General features: G+C 42.8%; 1 protein-coding gene across 3 annotated transcripts in view; it reads left to right on the top strand.

Annotated features, from left to right (window-relative positions):
* Positions 1–20,493, top strand: part of LOC129623138 (E3 SUMO-protein ligase RanBP2-like) — a 65,074-nt gene that overhangs the window by 40,187 nt on the left and 4,394 nt on the right. Inside the window, exons 18-27 of one of the 3 annotated variants that reach the window (XM_055540236.1) lie at positions 150–285; positions 3,954–4,048; positions 4,857–6,113; positions 6,189–9,456; positions 9,974–10,051; positions 12,052–12,222; positions 12,840–12,932; positions 13,229–13,407; positions 18,568–18,772; positions 19,313–19,414. In XM_055540236.1, the coding sequence (XP_055396211.1) occupies positions 150–285; positions 3,954–4,048; positions 4,857–6,113; positions 6,189–9,456; positions 9,974–10,051; positions 12,052–12,222; positions 12,840–12,932; positions 13,229–13,407; positions 18,568–18,772; positions 19,313–19,414 (5,584 nt within the window). Of the gene's footprint in view, positions 1–149; positions 286–3,953; positions 4,049–4,856; positions 9,457–9,973; positions 10,052–12,051; positions 12,223–12,839; positions 12,933–13,228; positions 13,408–18,567; positions 18,773–19,312; positions 19,415–20,493 lie in introns of all 3 variants that reach the window. The other 2 variants (XM_055540235.1, XM_055540237.1) reach the window with 2 other exon arrangements.

Genomic DNA, 20,493 nt, shown 5'->3' with positions numbered 1-20,493 from the left:
ATTAAGAATCATGTTTTACGTCAACACCTGGTGCTCAGATCTGACTGGAGAATGGACTCTCTGAAAAGGCATCATCAGATATTAAATTTGCTCTAGCACTGTTTACGCCATGATATAATTGCTTAAAATTGTTTTTCTTCTTCCAACAGAAAGAAATGCAGGAGTTGAAACTAAATAGCAGTAGCTCAGGGTCCCCTCATCGTTGGCCTCCAGAGAATTATGGACCAGACCCAGTGCCTGATAGTTATCAGGGGTCACAGAATTTTCACGGGGCCCCACTGACAGGTGAGTTGGCAACTGAATATTCCCAGGTGTTAGTGACGATACTGTACTGCTGCCTCCTTCATTTAGGAAATTTTCGAAATCACCTTGTCTGTATGCCTTAATTTATTACATGTTTGTATCTATCTATATGTTGCTTAAGCTATTTTTTGTTGTTACCAAGATTTTTATAACTCCAGAAACAAAACAAGCTTTATCTGATCCTGTTTATGTAAAGGCTTAAGGAACCCTTGACTGCACATCTCAGAGGAGCTGAGACTGAGCTGAAACTATGCCTTATATTGGAAAAATGTTAACTGATGGTATAATTCATTAAGAGCTGCCTAATTATGAAATTAAACTTTGGGGAATTATTTTGATGACATTCTGAGAGGTCTGACAGTCTTGGGAAATCTTTTGTATAAGGAAGGAGAGAGTTTGAGCTAGGGCAGAGTGGATTTTTAGGTTGTACTCTTACTTAGCTCTCTGAGCCAGTTTGTCTGTTTGAAACATAGAAATAATACTTGCGTCACATGGTTATTGTATTTGTGTGTGGGGGGGGTGGGTGTGTGCACATTAGGCATTTACTTAGAGTATGCAATAAACATTCAGTGAACCACAGGGTACAGGCAGTTGCCCTCTGGGTTGTCTGTGTGCCGGGCGCGTTGTGTATGTGATTTCATTCAATTACAGTAACCCAAAGTGGGAGATACCATTATGAATTCCCATGTTTAGGTGAAATGGGCTTGGAAGATTAGGTGACACCCATTATTATACACGTCACTATTGGTAGAGGCTTCAGACTCTGGTGGTCTGACTTCAGGCCACGTGCCCCCGGGCAGCCAGAGTGATGATGAAGACAGGTGTTTTTGACGTGAGACAGATTCCTGAAATGGAGGTAATTAGATTAATTGGTCTTCAGTTCAGTCGCTCAGTCGTGTCTGACTCTTTGCGATCCCGTGAATTGCAGCACACCAAGCCTCCCTGTCCATCACCAATTTCCGGAGTTCACTCAGACTCACATCCATCGAGTCAGTGATGCCATCCAGCCATCTCATCCTCTATCATCCCCTTCTCCTCCTGCCCCCAATCCCTCCCAGCATCAGAGTCTTTTCCAGAGTCTTTTCCAGTGAGTCAACTCTTTGCATGAGGTGGCCAAAGTACTGGAGTTTCAGCTTTAGCATCATTCCTTCCAAAGAAATCCCAGGGCTGATCTCCTTCAGAATGGACTGGTTGGATCTCCTTGCAGTCCAAGGGACTCTCAAGAGTCTTCTCCACTTATTTCAAAAGAAAGATTGGAAATGGTGTGGCCTAGTTTAGTACCTTAGTGATGGTCCCTAGGGTCCTCCTTAGAGCAGCTTGCTGTCTTCTCATGACAGTGTCCTTCAGGTGCAACAGGTGACAGAGAAGATCAGAGAAGTCAGACTCACTAATGCTGTCAATCATAGGTGTGGATGTGAGGAGCCTGCCAGATTTAAACATTGCCTGCCTAAGGTGCCATACACCATGTGGAACCTGACTGGCGGCGACGGGCTCATGGCTGGTTTCCTCTGGGGCTTTCTGGATGCCTTGTGGTTATCATTGGGCACCTTGTGGGTCACAAGTTCTGTTTCTTCTTTGTATGTGCATAACAGGTCTTCTGGTTGTTAAACACACATCTGAACATAACATTTATGTTGTCTTATTTTATTCTTGCAAGTACCCTGTGGACTGTGTAGACGCAGCACACCCTCACTTGACAGGTGAGAGGAATGGAGGCCCCAGTGGGCTGCTTGACAGTCACAGTCAGCTCTGGCTCAAGCCAAGAGTCCCAGCTCCTGACCACCCTCCTGAACTCACAGATGGTTTTCTTAGTGAAGGTCCAGATGTGCCAGGGTGGCCCTTGTCTACTGACAGTAGATGACTAAAAACCGTCAATAAGCTCGAATAAGGAAATGCTCAAAAGTACTGACGAGTGTAAAGAAAACTGGAAACTAATCGTGTCACGGAGAGTTCTGCTACCAGTTTGGAGCATTTTTTTCTGGTCCTTTCTCTTTGTATTCATAAGGAGTTTTTAATGAGATTTTCACCATATTAGCATTTTGTTCAGAGATGAGTAAGCGTGTGTTTTAAATACTACTTTTAAGTTCTTAGCATTTTTCTACTCAGTATTCTTTGATGGTACCATTAATGAACATGAGGGCCCCATCACATGGAAGCTCTGCAAGTTTCACTTCCTGGTTTTTATTTCCCGTTGTTGGTGTTGTAATTATTGCCATGAACACAGTCCTAGGATTTCAGGGTTTTATAAGATTTCTTGTGTTGGGGAATTGCTTTTCCTGAAAAACTGTGCCAATTTTACACTTTTACCTCCAGGATCTGGTAGTGCCTGTCTGTTTGCACTCCTGCCAGTTATTAACTATTACGAGTTTATTAAATCCTTTTTTTAAAAGCAAAAATAATATCAGCTTTTTAAATTTTTGGTTTTTTTAATACTAGGAATGTTCAGCACACTTAGATTTCATGAGTTACCTATTCATTTGGTGCTTTTTTTCTATAGGATTTTTTTGGGTAGGTTTATAAGACATCTGAACTGTTTCTTTCACTCTCAGTGATAAAGTCACTAGTTAAACTTCAGATGTTACAATTCTTGTCCCATATATATCCATCCACTTGTTCTGTGTTCTTTGCCTGTTTTCTCCTGGGAATGTTTCAGAGGAGCCCCTGCAGGCAGCGCATTAGTTTCCTTGCTCAGCTGTGGGCTTCTCCAGTGGCGCTGCCTCTGTGTTACTGTGCAGGGAGCACAGTACCCTGTGGTACCCTGTGGACTGTGTAGACGCAGTTCACCCTCACTGGGCCTGGTTCACCCTCACTGGGCCTTTGCAGGACTTTCCAGAGTCAGCTGCTCAGCACCTCTTGTGTCTCAGTTTCCACTTCCTCCTTGTGTAAAGATATAAATGATTTTTAAGTTGTTTTGTTTTCTGGTAAAACTTTCATAGAACAGATCAGGCAAATGGCAGTTGGTTGTTTTTACCATCAACAGGAGTGTCTTCTAGTTGTTGGTTTTCTGGTAACACACATGCACACAAAGCAGGTGGGGCAAATAGTTTGGGCACCAGTTCAAGTGTTAGTCATGTTGTATCCTGTTTATTACACCAAGAAGCACATTTTGTGTTACTCTTGAGATCTTTTATGTGAATTTGCCAGGTGATTTTTGACCTGAATGTTGTTGCTAGCTTGAGTATAAAATGCAACTTTGTCATTCTGCAGATTTTCAAGCCTCACTTCAAAAATGTGGCCCTGAGGCCATCACATATGTTTTGGTTCCTTAAGTCCTTCCTGTGGCCAGTGTCTCCCCTATATTCCTGATGTGGCAGGATTGTGTCTTCACATAGAGCCCCTCTTTCTCAGGAAGGGGGCCCACCACTCCTCTTAGCTCCTGGTGCTCGCTATGGGGGCTCTCTTGGTGCCAACCTGCTGCTGCCCTCACTGCTCCTGTGTTACCTTGGCAGTTGTTCTGGTTTGTCATTTGATAATCATCTTTATGGTGTATTTTGATGTATAGAAAAATTTTAAAAGTCTGTGTAGTTAAATCTTTGATTTCTGCTGCTTTTGTATTTATAGTTCTTGCCTAGATAGTACTACCTGCAGCATAGACTTTTTTTTAACAGTGTTTTCTTTCTTTTCTCTTTTTTTTCTTTTTTTTTTTTTAGTTGCAACTACTGGCCATTCAGTATGTTATAGTCAGTCACCAGCATATAATACTCAGTATCTACTCAGACCAGCAGCTAATGTTACTCCCACAAAGGTAACAAAGGAATAATTTATACATTTATAAATATCTCCTTTTTAATTGTCCAGGCTTCCTACAAATTAATTCAAGAAGTAATTCAACATTAAAACTTAAATGTCCCATGAGGTATAGCTATTTTAAATTTCTCTCTGGATAGAGAAGGTATGTTTTTTAGTTATCTAATTTTAATACAAAATGTATGAACATCTAGAATATTTTTGAACAGGAGTGGTGGTGGTGGGAGCTTCATCATCCGGTTGTGACAGAGGCAGGACTGTGATGCACTCCTTGGAGCACTGTGGGTAGCACTCGCAGGCCTAGGCACTGTGACTAAGTGTCCATGGAGACCAGCCCCAGCAGAGCCGGGCAGAGACTGGGGTTTGGGTGCATCCAGGCCCTGGCTCTTAACTTCTCTGTGCCTTATGTATAGAATGATACTAGTGCCTTAGTTTGTAGGGTTTTGAGAATTTTTAAATGAGATCCTATGTGTACAGAACTTGAAATTATGCCCAGGTGGCACATTAACAAATGTCAGCGCTCATCGTCATCATCATCATTATCAACATCATTGGACACCACGTTTAGGAGTCAGGAAGGTATAATTAGATGAGTAAGATGCTGTCTTTGGTTAAGGCAATTTTTGGGTCATGCCGAGAACTAGAGCTGTAAGTGTCCTTGTAGCAATGTCTTCTCTTAAGAACACAGTGTATGCTCTAGTGGAATATTTATATGCATGTTTGAGGTTCATGAGATTTGGTGTGTATCGAGGTAAGCTATAGTTTTATAGACAGCCTACAAAAGCTTTCACTTTGTCTTTTTCCAGGGGCCGGTTTATGGCATGAACAGGCTTCCACCTCAGCAGCACGTCTACGGCTACCCCCAGCAGATGCACACACCGCCCGTGCAGAGCTCATCAGCGTGCATGTTCTCTCAAGACGTGTATGGCCCCCCATTGCGTTTTGAGTCTCCTGCGACAGGAATTCTATCACCCAGGGGCGATGATTACTTTAATTACAATGTTCAACAGACAAGCACAAATCCACCTTTGCCAGAACCAGGTTATTTTACAAAACCTCCACTTGCAGCACATGCTTCAAGATCTGCAGAACCTAAGGTTTTAGAATTTGGAAAAACCAGTTTTGTTCAGCCGGTGCCTGGTGAAGGAATGAGGCCATCTCTGGCAGCACCTGCACATACAACACAGCCGACTCCTTTCAAATTTAATTCAAATTTCAAGTCAAATGATGGTGACTTCACGTTTTCCTCACCACAGGTTGTGGCACAGCCCTCTGCTACGACTTACAACAATAATGAAAGCCTCTTAGGTCTACTGACTTCAGATAAACCTTTGCAGGGAGATGGGTACAGTGGACCAAAAGCTGCTCAAAACATGGGACCTCGAAATACGTTCAATTTTGGAAGCAAAAATGTGCCTGGAATTTCATTTACTGAGAACATGGGTACAAATCAGCCAAAGAATTCTGGTTTTCGACGTAGTGATGATATGTTTACTTTCTACAGCCCAGGGAAATCAGTGTTTGGAGTGCCTGCTACGGAGCCGGCCAGCAAGGGTCACGATGCTGACGGGGGAAGTGCACAGGGGGACGAGGAAGACGACGGCCCTCACTTTGAGCCCGTGGTGCCTCTTCCTGACAAGATCGAAGTGCGGACTGGCGAGGAGGATGAGGAGGAGTTCTTCTGCAATCGTGCAAAGTTGTATCGCTTCGATGCAGCGTCCCGAGAATGGAAGGAGCGTGGAATCGGCAATGTTAAGATCCTCAGGCACAAAACCTCCGGTAAAATCCGCCTGCTCATGAGACGTGAGCAGGTGCTAAAGATCTGTGCAAATCACTACATCAGCCCAGACATGGCCCTTGCCCCTAACGCCGGCTCAGACAGGTCCTTTGTGTGGTATGCTGTGGACTACGCTGACGAGTCGCCCAAACCAGAGCAGCTGGCCATTAGGTTCAAGACGCCTGAGGAGGCAGCCCTTTTCAAGTGCAAGTTTGAAGAGGCCCAGAGCCTGTTGAAAGCCTCAGGAGCAAATGTAGCCACAACCACCCATCAGGCCACGAAAACGGTAAAAGAACCCACAGGTCATGACAGTAAGGATATTGACAAATCTGATGGCGTAACTATGAATTTTGAATTTCAGGTTGCAAAGAAAGAAGGATCTTGGTGGTATTGTAACAGCTGCTCACTGAAGAACATGGCAACTGCCAAGAAGTGTGTATCCTGCCAGAATCTAAACCCAGGCAGTAAGGAGCTCCTCGGCCCACCATTAATTGAAACTATCTCTACTCCTAAACCCGGCTCAGAACATACTCCTGGTAGATCTACACTGGTGACTCTAAAGAATGAAGGTCACTGGAACTGTGGTGTTTGTTTAGTAAGAAATGAACCCACTGTGTCTCGATGCATTGCATGTCAGAATAAAAAGCCTGCTAGCAAAAGTGAATCTCCACTTATTAAGCAACCTTCCTTTAAATTTGGCCAGGGAGATCTTCCTAAGGCTGCCAGCAGTGATTTCAAATCTGTTTTTTCAGTAAAGGAGGGACAGTGGGATTGCAGTGTTTGCTTGATAGGAAATGAAGGAAGTTCTGTGAAATGTGAGGCTTGTCAGACTCCACGGAAACAGAGTTCACCTGCCTTTGCTGCCCCAGCACCTGCCTCGTTAAAATTTGGTACTTCAGAGACAAGCAAGACTCCGAAGAGTGGATTTGAAGGCGTTTTCACCAAGAAGGAAGGACAGTGGGATGGCTCAGTGCAAAATGAGGCCAGCATGGCCGAGTGTGTGGCCTGTCAGAACCCAGGTCAGATTCCGCCAGCTTCTGCTGCTCCGGCACCTGCTTCTTCAGAGACAGTCAAGGCTCCAAAGAATGGACTTGAGGGGCTGTTCGCCAAGAAGGAGGGACAGTGGGATTGCGATGTCTGCTTGATAAGAAATGAAGGAAGTTCTCCAAAATGTGTGGCTTGTGGTGCCTCTAACCCAACCCAGAACCCTGCTGCTGAAGTGCCTCTCACTTTCCCTGTGGGCTCCACAGCTGAGGCAGGTAACTCCTGTGCAAGTCAGACAGGAACAGGATTTAAGAGTAACTTTTCAGAAAAAGCCTTGAAATTCGGCAGTGCAGAACAGGGATTTAAATTTGGGCACGTGGATCAGGAAAATGCACCTTCATTTAAATTTCAGAGTTCTTCTAATACAGACTCTAAATCAGCAAAGGAAGGATTTAGTTTTTCTTCCCCTGCGTCTGCTGGTGGGTTTAAATTTGGCATTCAGGAGACAGAAAATCAGGAGAAGACTACTGAAAAGTCCTTTGGAGAGGACACTGGTGGTCAGGCTCAGGACACTGGTGGTCAGAAAGACGGGAGTACTGTGGTCTTTGGTCAGACTGGCAGCACTTTCACCTTTGCAGATCTTGCCAAGTCAAATTCAGGAGAAGGGTTTCAGTTTGGCAAAAAAGACCCCAATTTCAAGGGATTTTCAGGTGCTGGAGAGAAGTTATTCTCATCACAAAGTAGTAAACTAGTTGATAAAGCGGACGCTTGTGCTGACCTTGAGAAAGATGATGATGCCTATAAGACTGAGGACAGTGACGACATCCATTTTGAACCAGTCGTCCAGATGCCTGAGAAAGTGGAGCTGGTCACAGGAGAGGAAGATGAGAAAGTTCTTTACTCACAGAGGGTGAAATTATTTAGGTTTGATGCTGAGATAAGTCAGTGGAAAGAAAGGGGCTTGGGGAACTTAAAAATCCTCAAAAACGAAGTCAACGGCAAACTGAGGATGCTGATGCGGAGAGAACAGGTGCTAAAGGTGTGTGCCAACCACTGGATCACCACCACCATGCACCTGAAGCCCCTCTCCGGCTCGGACAGAGCTTGGATGTGGTTAGCCAGTGACTTTTCTGATGGCGATGCCAAACTCGAGCAGCTGGCGGCAAAATTCAAGACACCTGAACTGGCTGAAGAATTCAAGCAGAAATTTGAGGAATGCCAGCGACTTCTGTTAGACATTCCCCTGCAGACTCCCCATAAGCTTGTGGATACTGGCAGGGCTGCCAAGTTAATACAGAGAGCAGAAGAAATGAAGAGTGGGCTAAAAGATTTCAAGACATTTTTGACAAACGATCAGACAAAAGTCAGTGATGAAGAGAGTAAGGATTCCAGAGTAGGAGCTGCCACTGCTGCAGATGTGAGTGGCGCACCAAACACTGAGACCACTGGGCCCACCCTGGAGTGGGACAACTATGACCTCAGGGAGGACGCCCTGGATGACAGCGTGAGCAGCAGCTCTGTGCACGCCTCCCCACTGGCCAGCAGCCCCGTAAGAAAAAACCTCTTCCGCTTCGGCGAGTCGACCACCGGCTTTAACTTCAGCTTCAAGTCTGCTCTGAGCCCGTCCAAGTCCCCTGGCAAGTTGAATCAGAGTGGGGCCTCAGTGGGCACGGACGAAGACTCCGATGTCACTCAGGAGGAGGAGAGAGACGGACAGCACTTCGAGCCTGTTGTCCCTTTGCCTGATCTAGTCGAGGTGTCCAGTGGGGAGGAAAATGAACAAGTTGTTTTTAGTCACAGAGCCAAACTCTACAGGTATGATAAAGATGCTGGTCAGTGGAAAGAAAGAGGCATTGGCGATATAAAGATTTTACAGAATTATGAAAACAAGCAAGTTCGTATAGTGATGAGAAGGGACCAGGTATTAAAACTTTGTGCCAACCACAGAATAACTCCAGACATGACTTTGCAAAATATGAAAGGGACCGAAAGAGTGTGGGTGTGGACCGCATGTGATTTTGCAGATGGAGAAAGAAAAATAGAACATTTAGCTGTTCGTTTTAAACTACAGGATGTTGCAGACTCGTTTAAGAAAATATTTGATGAAGCAAAAGTGGCCCAAGAAAAAGATTTTTTGATAACACCTCACGTCGCTCGTTCAGCCACTCCCAGGGAGTCACCTTGTGGGAAAATGGCTGTCGCTGTGCTGGAAGAAACCACCAGAGAACGAACTGATTTGTCTCAGGGTGATGATGCAGCAGACACAACCTCAGAAGTTGGCGGGGTGTCTGGCACCCCTGAACCAACAACAAAAGCAGTGGTTTCACCCCCAAAGTTTGTATTTGGTTCTGAGTCTGTTAAAAGCATTTTTAGCAGTGAGAAGTCAAAACCATTTGCATTTGGCAACAGTTCAGCTACTGGATCTTTGTTTGGATTTAGTTTTAACACACCTCTGAAAAATAACAGTAGTGAAGCCAGTTCAGCAGCCCAGAGTGGATCTGAGAGAAAAGTGGAACCTGGTGGTCGCCAGGAGTCACAGAACTCTGATCTCAAATCAGCTTCCGATGGCAAAGTCAAAAACACCTCTCCTGCTTTTCTGAAGGAGCAGTTCTCAACCAGCCACACGTTTAAAACTCCGGAAAAGGGTAAGCACTTGGTTTTTAGATGAGGCAGACTTTGTCTTCCTCTTCCCCCTCTCTCCCTCCACACTTTCCTTCCCAAAATATGTTTGTGTGGGTTGTTTTCTTCCCTAAACCAATTTAGTGGTGAGTGTTCAGCAGCAGCAGAGAGCATGTGTACACGTTGTTGAGGAGATGTCAGCTTCAGGGAGACATGTCTGTCAGCAGAGCACAAGAACTCAGCTCAGCACTGGGTCCAGCTTAAGGCCGCTAGCACTCAAATCGTGAGGGTTCACTCGAAGCTGGTGGTTTCAGTAGGTTTGTTCTGCAGTTACTATTCTTATGTTCTTGGACGGTACTGCATGCTCACATTTTAGGTAAGGCAATCTGGCAATGAGCAAAGAATGAAAGCCTTGGGATAGGATAGGTGGATGCGTGGACAGCCACACTGGTGTAAATGGATGGAATCTGGCTTTTATATTTTAAAATTGCATTCATTTTAATTCTCAAAATGTTCAAAAATGAAATGCTCTTTATTTTCTAGGATTTAATTTTAGCCTTTTTAAATCTAATCCAATGGCTTTTTGGACCAGCACCCATTCCTCACAGCCTGAGAACAGAGGTACAGAGCTGGCACTGGCAGTATGCTAGGGTGTCCGCTTGTCAGCAGCCGCTGGTGCTCAGCAGTGTAACTGGCTGTGTGAGATCAAGTGCCTGATGCTGCAGCGTGCATGTGACAAGGCTATCATGACCCCATAATGCTGCTCTCTGTACTTGGATGTCATGTTTTCTCACATGTTATACTCTGTTGTTTCGAGGTGGATCTATGTGGTCTTTACTGTGTCTGTTTTGTACATCATCATTTTCTCCTGTGATTAGTGAAGACCTGTGTGTCACCTAACCATCACTGTCTGTCTGCGTCCAGACACAGTGGCAGCAGCATGTGGACCACAGGGAACCTAGGCTCCCTGGTTGACAAAGATCCTGTGTGTGGAAGTTGGCCCTATTGGAAGAGCTCCCCCATATCTCGCTATTCCCAGTTAGAGCAGGCCCTTGTGGAGTCATGCTAGAGTGGAGTTGGGTAGAGGACTCAGCAGTAGGCTCTGTGAGAGACCCTCCAGAGCAGGCTGTGGAGACCAAGACTCAGCCCCAGAATCACAGCTGTGTCTCGAGTGCCAGACAGCTACAGTGATCAAGTGACCACCTGTGATTTTAGGAGCTCAGTTGTAAAGTACACAGGTTGTGCTCCTAACTGCAGCAGCTCTTATGTTTACAATTAAGGATGCAATCTTTGGAAAAGTTGTGTGGCCTTTGTGTGTGTGTTTGTGTGTGAATGGTACATATTGGTGCACAGACTCGGTGGATCCTAGGCGAAGAGCCCTGGTCTGGGAGCAAATGCACTGATGTACTGCAAAGAGCCCAGTTCTCAGGTGCGAGAACGTCCTGGTTTCAGAGGACCTTAAAAGATGGGGACTTAGGCCCAAGGAGGCCGTCTCATTAACAGGAGTCTGTCTCACAGTGTCCTCTCGTGGGGCCTGGCCAGGAACTGATGCTGAGTTTTTGTAACAAAGGAGGGTGAGTGAAGGGCTCCTTCAGCATTGAGAAGAGCTGTTTTCTGGATCAGTATCATCCAGTAGAAATAAAGTATGACCTATATATGTAATTTTAAAATTTCTAGTATGTTTGAAAATAAAAGGAAACAGGTGAAATAAGAGAAACAGATGAAGTTAAATTTAATAATCTATTCAGCCTAGCCCATTACATCCAGAGTACCATTTCAACTTCTGATCAGTATGAAAAATGAAGTTATCCCCCTTTCTTTTTTCCACATGTTCAAAACCCTGTGTGTGTTTTCCCACTTGGAGTACATCTCACTTTGGACTGGTTGCACTTGCAGTGCTTCACAGCCACGCTCCATGACTTTGCTTGCTCTGTTAGAAGTCCTTTTTTATAGACCACAACCTATTGTGTGAAGAGTTCCTTTTCTCCCCATCTTTTGCCTTTTTAGTGGTGGTGGTGGTGGTCATGGTTCTTCAGCGAACAGACATTGTCTTAGATTCTTACAGTATGATTTACCCAGAGGGTAACAGGTTTAATTTAATGTTATCATGCTTGGAAATACAGGAAAGTGGATGTAATTCTAATCACGCACCAGCCTTGGCAGTTGTTAGCTTTCTTTGTAGGGTCTCATTGGGATTGGCTTTGAGTTAGTTTTGTATTTATACTAATATTTGCTCATGATTTCTTTAATTTTTTTCAGCTGTTTCAAATGCATGGATATTTTGCTAAACTATTTAGTATGCCAAGTATGGTTATGGCAGCACTCTTAAAATACCTTTTAAATTTATAGCCATCAGTAGTATTTTCTTCAGTGATTAGTTACTGAAAGTAGGATTTCTTTCCTGGTTATTAAGGCTATTCTGTGTTCACTGAGGGTTCTGATAGAACATTTCCTCAGGCTTCTAACTCTCACGGTTTTGAGCTGTGTCCACATCAGAGTGTGTGTGTTTTCATCAGCATGATGTTTTAACCTAAAAATGAAGTTCCAGGATTTTTAGTTACAATATTGGTATTAATTACCTACCACCTTGTCTTTATCAGTCTTTCTGATTTGTCTTGTAGTGGAAGAGAGGAAAAAACCTGAGGATCTTCCCTCTGATGATGATGTTCTCATTGTGTATGAGCTAACCCCGACCCCTGAGCAAAGAGCTCTTGCAAGCAGACTTCAGCTTCCCCCTACGTTTTTCTGCTATAAGAACAGGCCAGACTACATCAGCGAAGAGGAGGAGGACGGTGAGTCTCTTGTTGCTATAGAGCATTCTGTTCATGCTCATCATAGTGAACGGGGCTCATGAAGTTACTTTAAGCCTCCTGGAGCCCCCACCCCTGCTGTTCGTGCAGGTCCGTGTTGATTCTAAATGTGTGAACCGTCAGTGGATGTCATGGTTAGAAGAGCTGCCTTCGCGTGTTTGCATTTCCTCCGTGTCTGCTGTGAACAGGGCAGGCGTTCTGAGGGGACCGAAAGCAGTTCTGATTTCCCTGGAGTCTCAGAGGGATGGGTGGCTGAGCCATGCGGCAGGAACGGGGTCTGAGTAGGAGAGCTCTGTGGGCCCCATCTGAGTTCTCAGGCAGGGGCTTATGGGCTCAAAATAATTTCGGTAGGACATTCGGGCAGTGATTTAGAGGATTGGATTGTAGGAACTAGATAGAGGCATTCAGAGCCCCAAAATGCCAGAGCAGCTCAGACTAGGCATTTAGGTGTAGAATCAGGAAATTGGTTGCTATTTGGATGTAGAAAGTAAGGGAGAGTGGATGGGAAGTTGCAGATGATTTTCCTAGATTCCTGGCTGGAAAATCTCCTGAAATTTACTGCAAATTGTTTTATTTAATAAAATAAATTATACTTTAAGATGAAGATTTCGACACAGCTGTCAAGAAACTCAATGGAAAACTGTATCTGGATGACTCAGAAACATGTAGACTGTCAGAAGAAAATCTAACAGGTATGTAACATTAAAGCAAGTAATTTAAAGTGTTTTTTAAAAATCTTCTGTTTAAAGGAATCTCCCAATCTGGTCACATTGGTGATTACCAATTTTGCCATGGTGATTTAAAATATTTAAAAGTAATGTGAAGGGAAAACATCATTCCTGGTGGTGCTAGTTCTCCATTAGCATCCAGGGTCTTATTGTTTGGGTCTTTAATCTGTAGGTGACATTGTGGGCCATTTTGTGGAGTTGGTTGGGCTTCATCTACTTTTATCTTACCTTTCCTTTGTTTGCATTGCCTGGATTTTCAGATAATGAGAAAGAATGTGTTATTGTTTGGGAAAAGAAGCCAACAGTTGAAGAGAAGGCAAAAGCAGACACACTCAAGCTTCCGCCTACGTTTTTTTGTGGCATCTGCAGTGACACTGATGAGGACAATGGAAATGCGGAAGACTTTCAGTCGGAGCTTCAGAAAGTGCAGGAGGCGCAAGTAAGACTGTCTCTGGCATTCCTTCTGGCTCAGTCGCCTTTGTTGATGGCAATAAACTAGAGTGTTCTTAGCACATGGTAACAGTAGGGTACATCTGGCAAGTGGGTGGGCGCCTCGGTCAGCTCTGGCTAGAGGATGAGAAACTGTTTTCTGGGCAGAGGACCAGAAGGCCCACCCGTCACTGCTGCATGTGTGCTGGGTTTGAGAAGTTGGGGTGGTAGCATGGATGATGCTCATGTCCCTGACACGGTCTACTGCCGTACCAAGAATGGAATTAAGTGCTTCACTTTTTGTGCTGGTTACGTGATTCTGGAGTGGGCAGAGTGGATAGGAAGTAGCATTTGACACCTAGTTCCCATGGTCTGTAATACATTTTGCTTTTGGTAAGTTCATGATTTGACTACTTTCTTAGTTCAAGTGTAGTCATTTTAATAGTAGTCAGCGCCTTGGTGTATGAATTTGTGTTCCACAGAAACTAGAAAACTAGTCATTGTTTATAATTGTTTACAGTATTGATGTAATCAGAATGTTTCCTTGCTCCTCAAGAAATACTTTTTTAAAAATTGTTGGAAATATGGTAAAAATAAAGTAGGTCCTGGAATTGGGAATGCAGTGTTTTCTTTAATGGATACATGAGAAGAGAATGAGATGGCCCAGCACATGGCCTGCTCTTTGGAAGACTTTCTGCCCTTCACTGTCCGTTTGACCCTGAGGAGAAGCCGGCCTGCTTTCGCAGCTGTAAACTGAGGCTGTGCCGGCTCTTCCATAGGTGTAAACTTGTTTGTCAGTGCACAAGAGCTAACGTAGACACAGCCCTCCCTCATTTATAACCAAATAGGTTTATTTTTGGAAGTGCTATTTGAAGTTTCTGCATTCAGCTGTGCTGAATCCGAAGTGTGTTTCTGTCACTCAGCAGTTTCCCTGTCTCAGTGGCAGTACACAGTGTGTGGTTTCTGTCAGTCACCTCTAATCGCTGCTGCTGGAGGCATTAGCGTGCAGTCATTCACTTGGCAGATACAGTCCAGTCATACTAAGTGAACAATGCAGTTAAATATGGCTTCACTTTTCTGTGTGCAAAACTGAAAAATAAACTTATTTTTTTAAATGTATTTCAAGCCTTAAAAAGAGAACTGAGAAGTAATCTCAGTGCTGGTGCACATGCTGAGTTGTACAGTGTTTATTCTTTTCCTACTCGTAGTGTACACAGGACTTGGTGTCTTTTGTCAGTGTACTGTGCTGTTTATAGCAATTAAAATACCTTACTTTTTAAGATATTTAACAAGTAAGTGACTGTTGTGTTATCAGTGTTATAAGTTAAAATCTTTTTGTAAAATATCCTGTAACATTTACAATGTTCTTTAAATAAAAACCCTAGGGGCTCCTTTTGCCACAGAAGTTAAATGTGGTAAGTCATTATCAGGGTGGGAAAAGAATTGTTTCAGTGAATTGTAATTTTGGAGGAGAGTGCCCTTTGATAGAGGTGAAACAGAACTAACAGCCATTAAACTAAAGTGTTCTGTGGGTGGATGTAGATGATGTCCTCTTAGGACACATCGTTCCTGCTTTACACTGATTCATCCCCAACTACATGAACTCTTGGCATACGCAGTCCTGGCTTTAAGTACTTGAGCATGCTGTGGTTAGGTGCTGACTGTGTGCCGGGACTGCTGAGGGCCAGGGTGCAGTGCTGAACGAGGGAGCAGCCTTTGGATTTGTCTACAGGAAATTCTTGTTCATGGCCTCTTAAGTGGAGGATGTGTTAGGAGCTGAATTATGACATTCCCCTCCCAAGTAATCTAGTCTGCATTTGGGGGGTGACATTTATTGTTGTTTAATTCACCCATTTTCATCATCCCCAAAAGAAGCCCTGTTAACCTCTAACAGTCATCACCCTTCCCAGGCAGAAATGCTGCCTGTCTCCCCTAGGCCTGGATAACCACTGATGTACCATTTCTGTCTCTGATTTGCCTTTCTGACATTTCATATAAACATCATAATATGTGGTCCTTTGTGTCTGGCTTCTTTTACTTAGTAAGTTTTTGTCATATATCCACATTGTAGCATTTATCTGTACTTGGTTCTTTTATGGCCAAATAACATTCCAGTGTATGAATTTACCACATTTTATTTATCCATTCATGTGTTTAGTGCCCACTTGGGTTGTTTCTTCTTTTTGGCTATAATAAATACTACTACTGTGATAGCCTAAGTCATTTGACACAAACAGAGTGGACTGTCGTTTCCTTGTGTTTCAGTCATTAGGAAATAATGACTTTTTTCATTTGTATTAATTTTTCAAGTTTATCATAAGTAAAATTCACTTTTTGTTGTATGTATGTTTTCTGTGAGTTCTTACACATGGCTGAATTCTTGTAATCCCCACCACAGGCAGCGTACAGAATAGTTCCAGACCCCAAAGAATTCCTTCCTACTGTCTCTTTCAGTTCAGAACCCTCCCCACCCAGAACCTCTGCAGCCACTGATCTGCTTGTGTTTCTGCCTTTTCCAGACTGGAATGAATGGAATCATACAGTTTGTAAGCTCTGATACGAACTTTTCTCACTCAGCGCAGTGCCTCTGAGATGTGGCCCAGTCACTGTGTGTAGTGATAGTGTATTCCTTTCTGTCACCAGCTGGTATTCTGGACATTGTACATTCACTGTCATTAATCCTTGAAGAATGTTGTTTTATTTTGCTCTTTCTAGTTTCTAGTTTAAGTCGAAGCTTAAATTAACTGATTTAAGACAGTTCATTTCTAATAAACATTTTAATTTTAAGTTCCTCCAAGAGCTGTTTAGCTCTATCTTACAAGTCTTAATATGTGATATTTTCACTTTCATTCAGTTCAAACTATTAATTTTCCTTGAGACGTTCTTTTTGACAAGTGCATTGGATAGAAGTATATTTCTTCCGAATATTCCATTTTCCAGATGTTATTGTTACTGATTTATAGTTTAATTCCATTGTCTATAAACGTATTTTGAATAATTTCAGTTCTTATAGAATTCATGATGACTGTCTCAGTGGGTGCTCATTGTACACTTGAGAAGAATGTAATTTTTTTTTTTGCATGGAAAATAGGTTTTTAAATAGATCAAATCAGTTGATGCTGTATTGTCCAAGTCCAGTGTATCCTTGCTAATTTTTCATCTGCTTGTGATGTTGATGATTGACAGAGTGTTGCCCAGCATGTCTGCTTCTCCTGTCAGTTTTTGTTGCATGTACTTTGTTAGGGAGTGTTCCATCTGCTTCTGTTTTCTGGAACACACTGTAGAATTAGTGATATTTCTTTCTTAAATATTTGATAGAACTTAACCACTGAAACCACCAGGCCTGGTACTTTTTTTTTTTTGGCAAGGATATATTAATTGACAATGCATTTTCTTTAATAAATATAGGCCAATCCATTTTATCTGTTTCTTCTATCAGTTTACTTTTTTTGAGGAATTGGTTCGTCCATTTCATCTGCATTATCACATTTGTGGGCATAATAGTGTTCCTGAAGTTGAGACAGTCATTAAAATGTTTTAATGCCTGTTTACTATTCATGGATCAGTGTTGATGGACTGTTAATTTGTCCAGAGACTTCAGCATGTGTGTTAAAAGTGTAATGCTTAATCTCCAGATATTTGGAGATTTTTTTCCCAGCTATATTTCTGTAGTGATTGTTAGTTTAATTCCATTATGGACTGAGCATATACTTTGTATGATTTCCATTCTCTTGAATTTGCTGAGGTTTGTTCTCTAGCCTAGAACGTGGTCTTTCTTAAGTGTTCCATATGCACTTGAGAGGAATGTATGCTGCTGCAGTTCAGTGGAGCATTCTGTAATTTTTAAATTTCTGTTGTATTTTTCAATTCTAAATTCCCTTTGGATTTTCTTTTATGGTTTATATTTGTTTGCCTGACAACTCTCTTTTCATTTGTCTTAAGAGTATTTGTCTTTACTTCTTGGAACATTGTTAGAAGCTTGCAGAGTTTGTCTGAACTTTCAACACACAGATCATTTCATGACATTCCCCATCCCTGGCCAAAGAAAGCCAACTCTTCTTGGATGCTTTTCCATCTGTGCTGTTGGCAGCCCCAGTTTCTTGGACAGCTCTGTACCCCTGCGGGGAAGTGGGTTGATGTGTGGGGGCAGGAGAAAACCCACCAGGTTCTTAACACTAGACTGTCCCTCAGGGCTTGAGAGGCTTTTTTCTCCTAAGTTAAACACAGAAGTTTACCGTAAATATGTCTTCTTCAGAGGACATATTTTACAGTCTTGATTAAAAGTGGATTTGGTAAGACCAGAATTTCTGATGTCACTTTGCCTGTCTCTCCAGTCGTTTTTATACCTGGGGACCACCTGCCATAACGAGGGGACAGTCAGAGAAAAAATCTCATCTCTTGATGCTGTCCAGCAGCTCTGGCTAGAAACCCTTTCACTCAGGTTCAGTGCTCTTTTGTTGGCACGACCCTGTAAACAGTAGGAAGCAGGTCAGCGAGGGGGCCCAGTCATAACCTCCCTTTTCTTCTCTGCCTAGCCATCCTCCTGCTCAGCACCGTCCATTTCCGGAAGCCATCTTTGCCCTGGGGTGGAGTTTCAGAGGAGGTTGTGTGCTCTCGGTCCTTGCAGAGATGGCCCCCAAGGCAGGGGCTGGCCATGTTGGCTGGGGGTGGGCCGCTTGAACAACAGGCCCCAGGGCCCAGGGCCCGCATCCTTGGTGGCAGCACCCCAGCAGTATGTGCCAGGGCTCGTGGCTCAGCACCAGCAGGAGCAACTACGGGGGACAGTTGGCTCAGGCCAGCGCCTTTTCAGGTTCCTACTGTGGCTTGTGGACCCGGATAGGCTGGCCCCTGGAAGCTGAAGTATTCATGGTCTCATCACCAGACCTGGTGCTCCTCGCTGGTAGACTTCACATTGTTTCATGTCTCAAGATTCTTGGTCCTCCTGCTCTCATCCACTTCCCAGCGGCTTCTGCTCACTTTGTCCTTTTCAGTCTAGTTCAGTTGCAGGTGCTGGAGAGACTGGAGGTACGGTAACATGGTGGAGAGAAAAGTATGCTTACTCCATTTTGTCCAGAACTCCATATCATCTGTTTATTGTAAAATAGAGTATATGATCCTTTTTGTCACTTAGTATTTAATGGCATAGTTATTTGTTACTTTCTTTTTGCAGAAATCCCAGGACGAGAACATAGCTAGCTCAGCTGATGGCATGTGTACAGATGACACTAAAGTGACTGTGCCATTTTTGTGTAAATCTGAAGAGCCAGAGTTTACTACCAAATCTGTCAGCTCACCATCAATTTCTTCTGGAACTATTGACAAACCTGTGGATTTATCTACTAGAAAGGAAAATGATGCAGATTCTACAAGCCAAGGTAAAATTTGATGTATGTTTATAGCAACCTTGTAGGTATGCATTTCTGCGTAAGGTACACCTGTGGTTCTGAGACGATACTTTCAAATGTACATCCAGGAATTCCCTTTCTTAAACTGAGATATACAAGGGGGCATGAGGTAATTCAGTTTTCTTAGTGAACACAGAATCTTTACATAGCTATTTCCTGAAATCCTTGGAATGAATGTTTGTTTAGATGATACTAGACCATGTGAAGCAGAAGCTGTGTAGCTCTCTTAGTATAGATGTACATCTCATTTTTTTAAATGATTTTGAGCATGCTGCTTCTGGTGTATTGTTCATTGAGAATAAATAGTACCTGTAAACTTGTAAGTTTTCTTCAGAGAAATAACTAGATTATAAATACTCCTTACCCCCACCCCACCACATCAGTAGTATAGCAGGTCCTACCCCTCCCAGCATACACACACACATACCCCTTCCCTTTGGGTCCTGGGTAAATCTTTGATGTTCAACATATGTTAAATGAAATACTAAATTTCTTTTTCCCTTTTGCCAGTGGAAAGCAAAACAGTTAAGTTTGGATTTGAAGGTGGCCCAGGGCTGTCATTTGCAGACTTGGCTTCCAGTAATTCTGGGGATTTTGCTTTTGGATCCAAAGGTAAGATTAGGAGGAGAGGCTTCAGTGACTGTGTTACAGAAGTGGGCACCCCTGGAGTGTGAGTCCTTTGTTGCAGGGTTGTTGCTCACCAAGAATTTTCTCTTAATTCATTGTAACTTGTGCTAGTCTTGCCCATCCTAAAATGCAGAACCCTCCCTCCAGTTTTGGAGTAACTTTGGGATTGTTCTTCTAGTTATACTTTTGATTTGCTAATATTTCAAGATATGCATCTGTAATTTTTAAGGAGATGACTTTGAAGTTTTCTATTCTTGCATTATCCTTGATTGTATTTTTCATATAAAGGTTGTGCTAATTTATAACTGGTGAGCTTTTCCGTCTTTTCCAGTGGTTTTTCTAGTTTTGGTCTGTTTTGGTATCATCTGTAGAAAATAATCCTTTTCCTTGTTTATGGCATACTATATTTTCCTATTCTTAAATATCTTTCATATAACAAATTATAGCACCACCTAAATTAATGCTTGATTTGCAGAATAGATTTTATTGAAGATATATAATTACATGATTAATTCAAAATAGTGTTATTCCATCTCACATATTTTACTTGTTTCACAGTTCCGTCATTTATTGAAACATACAAAACTTTAAGAAATCACCTTCAGATGTTGTGTTACTTTGGAATTCATAGCCTCATTGATGTCACATTGCTTTATTTTTAATTTATTTAGTAGTTTGAAGTCACAGGATAATAGGTCAGCAAATACAGTAATAGAATGGGTACAATTATCCACCAATGAAAAGCCAAATAAAAGCTGATGTGTTAGGTTGCTTGATACTCCATCAGTGTTGTGCAGTAAAGTTGACATAGCACAGCTCCAGATCTGTGTGGGAGGCTTGCCCTGAGTTACCTGCTGATTCAGTGAGATTACCCACCAAGCTCTTTTTTTTCCCAAGCTTCACCTTTTAGTTTGTGTCCTTAGATCTAACAGGAATTTGTGCTTTGTCTTTTCAAAGAAGTAGCTTTTGGTTTTATCAGTTCTCCTTTTGTTTTTTTATCTCCAGATTTGTCATCACTTTCCTTTAAATTACGATTAGTTTTCTTATGTATTGAATGTCTACTT

Source organism: Bubalus kerabau, chromosome 11, assembly GCF_029407905.1.
Source record: "Bubalus kerabau isolate K-KA32 ecotype Philippines breed swamp buffalo chromosome 11, PCC_UOA_SB_1v2, whole genome shotgun sequence".
Taxonomy (NCBI): domain Eukaryota; kingdom Metazoa; phylum Chordata; class Mammalia; order Artiodactyla; family Bovidae; genus Bubalus; species Bubalus kerabau.
The sequence above is the reverse complement of the archived record's forward strand: the minus strand, read 5'-3'. Positions and strand labels throughout refer to the sequence as shown.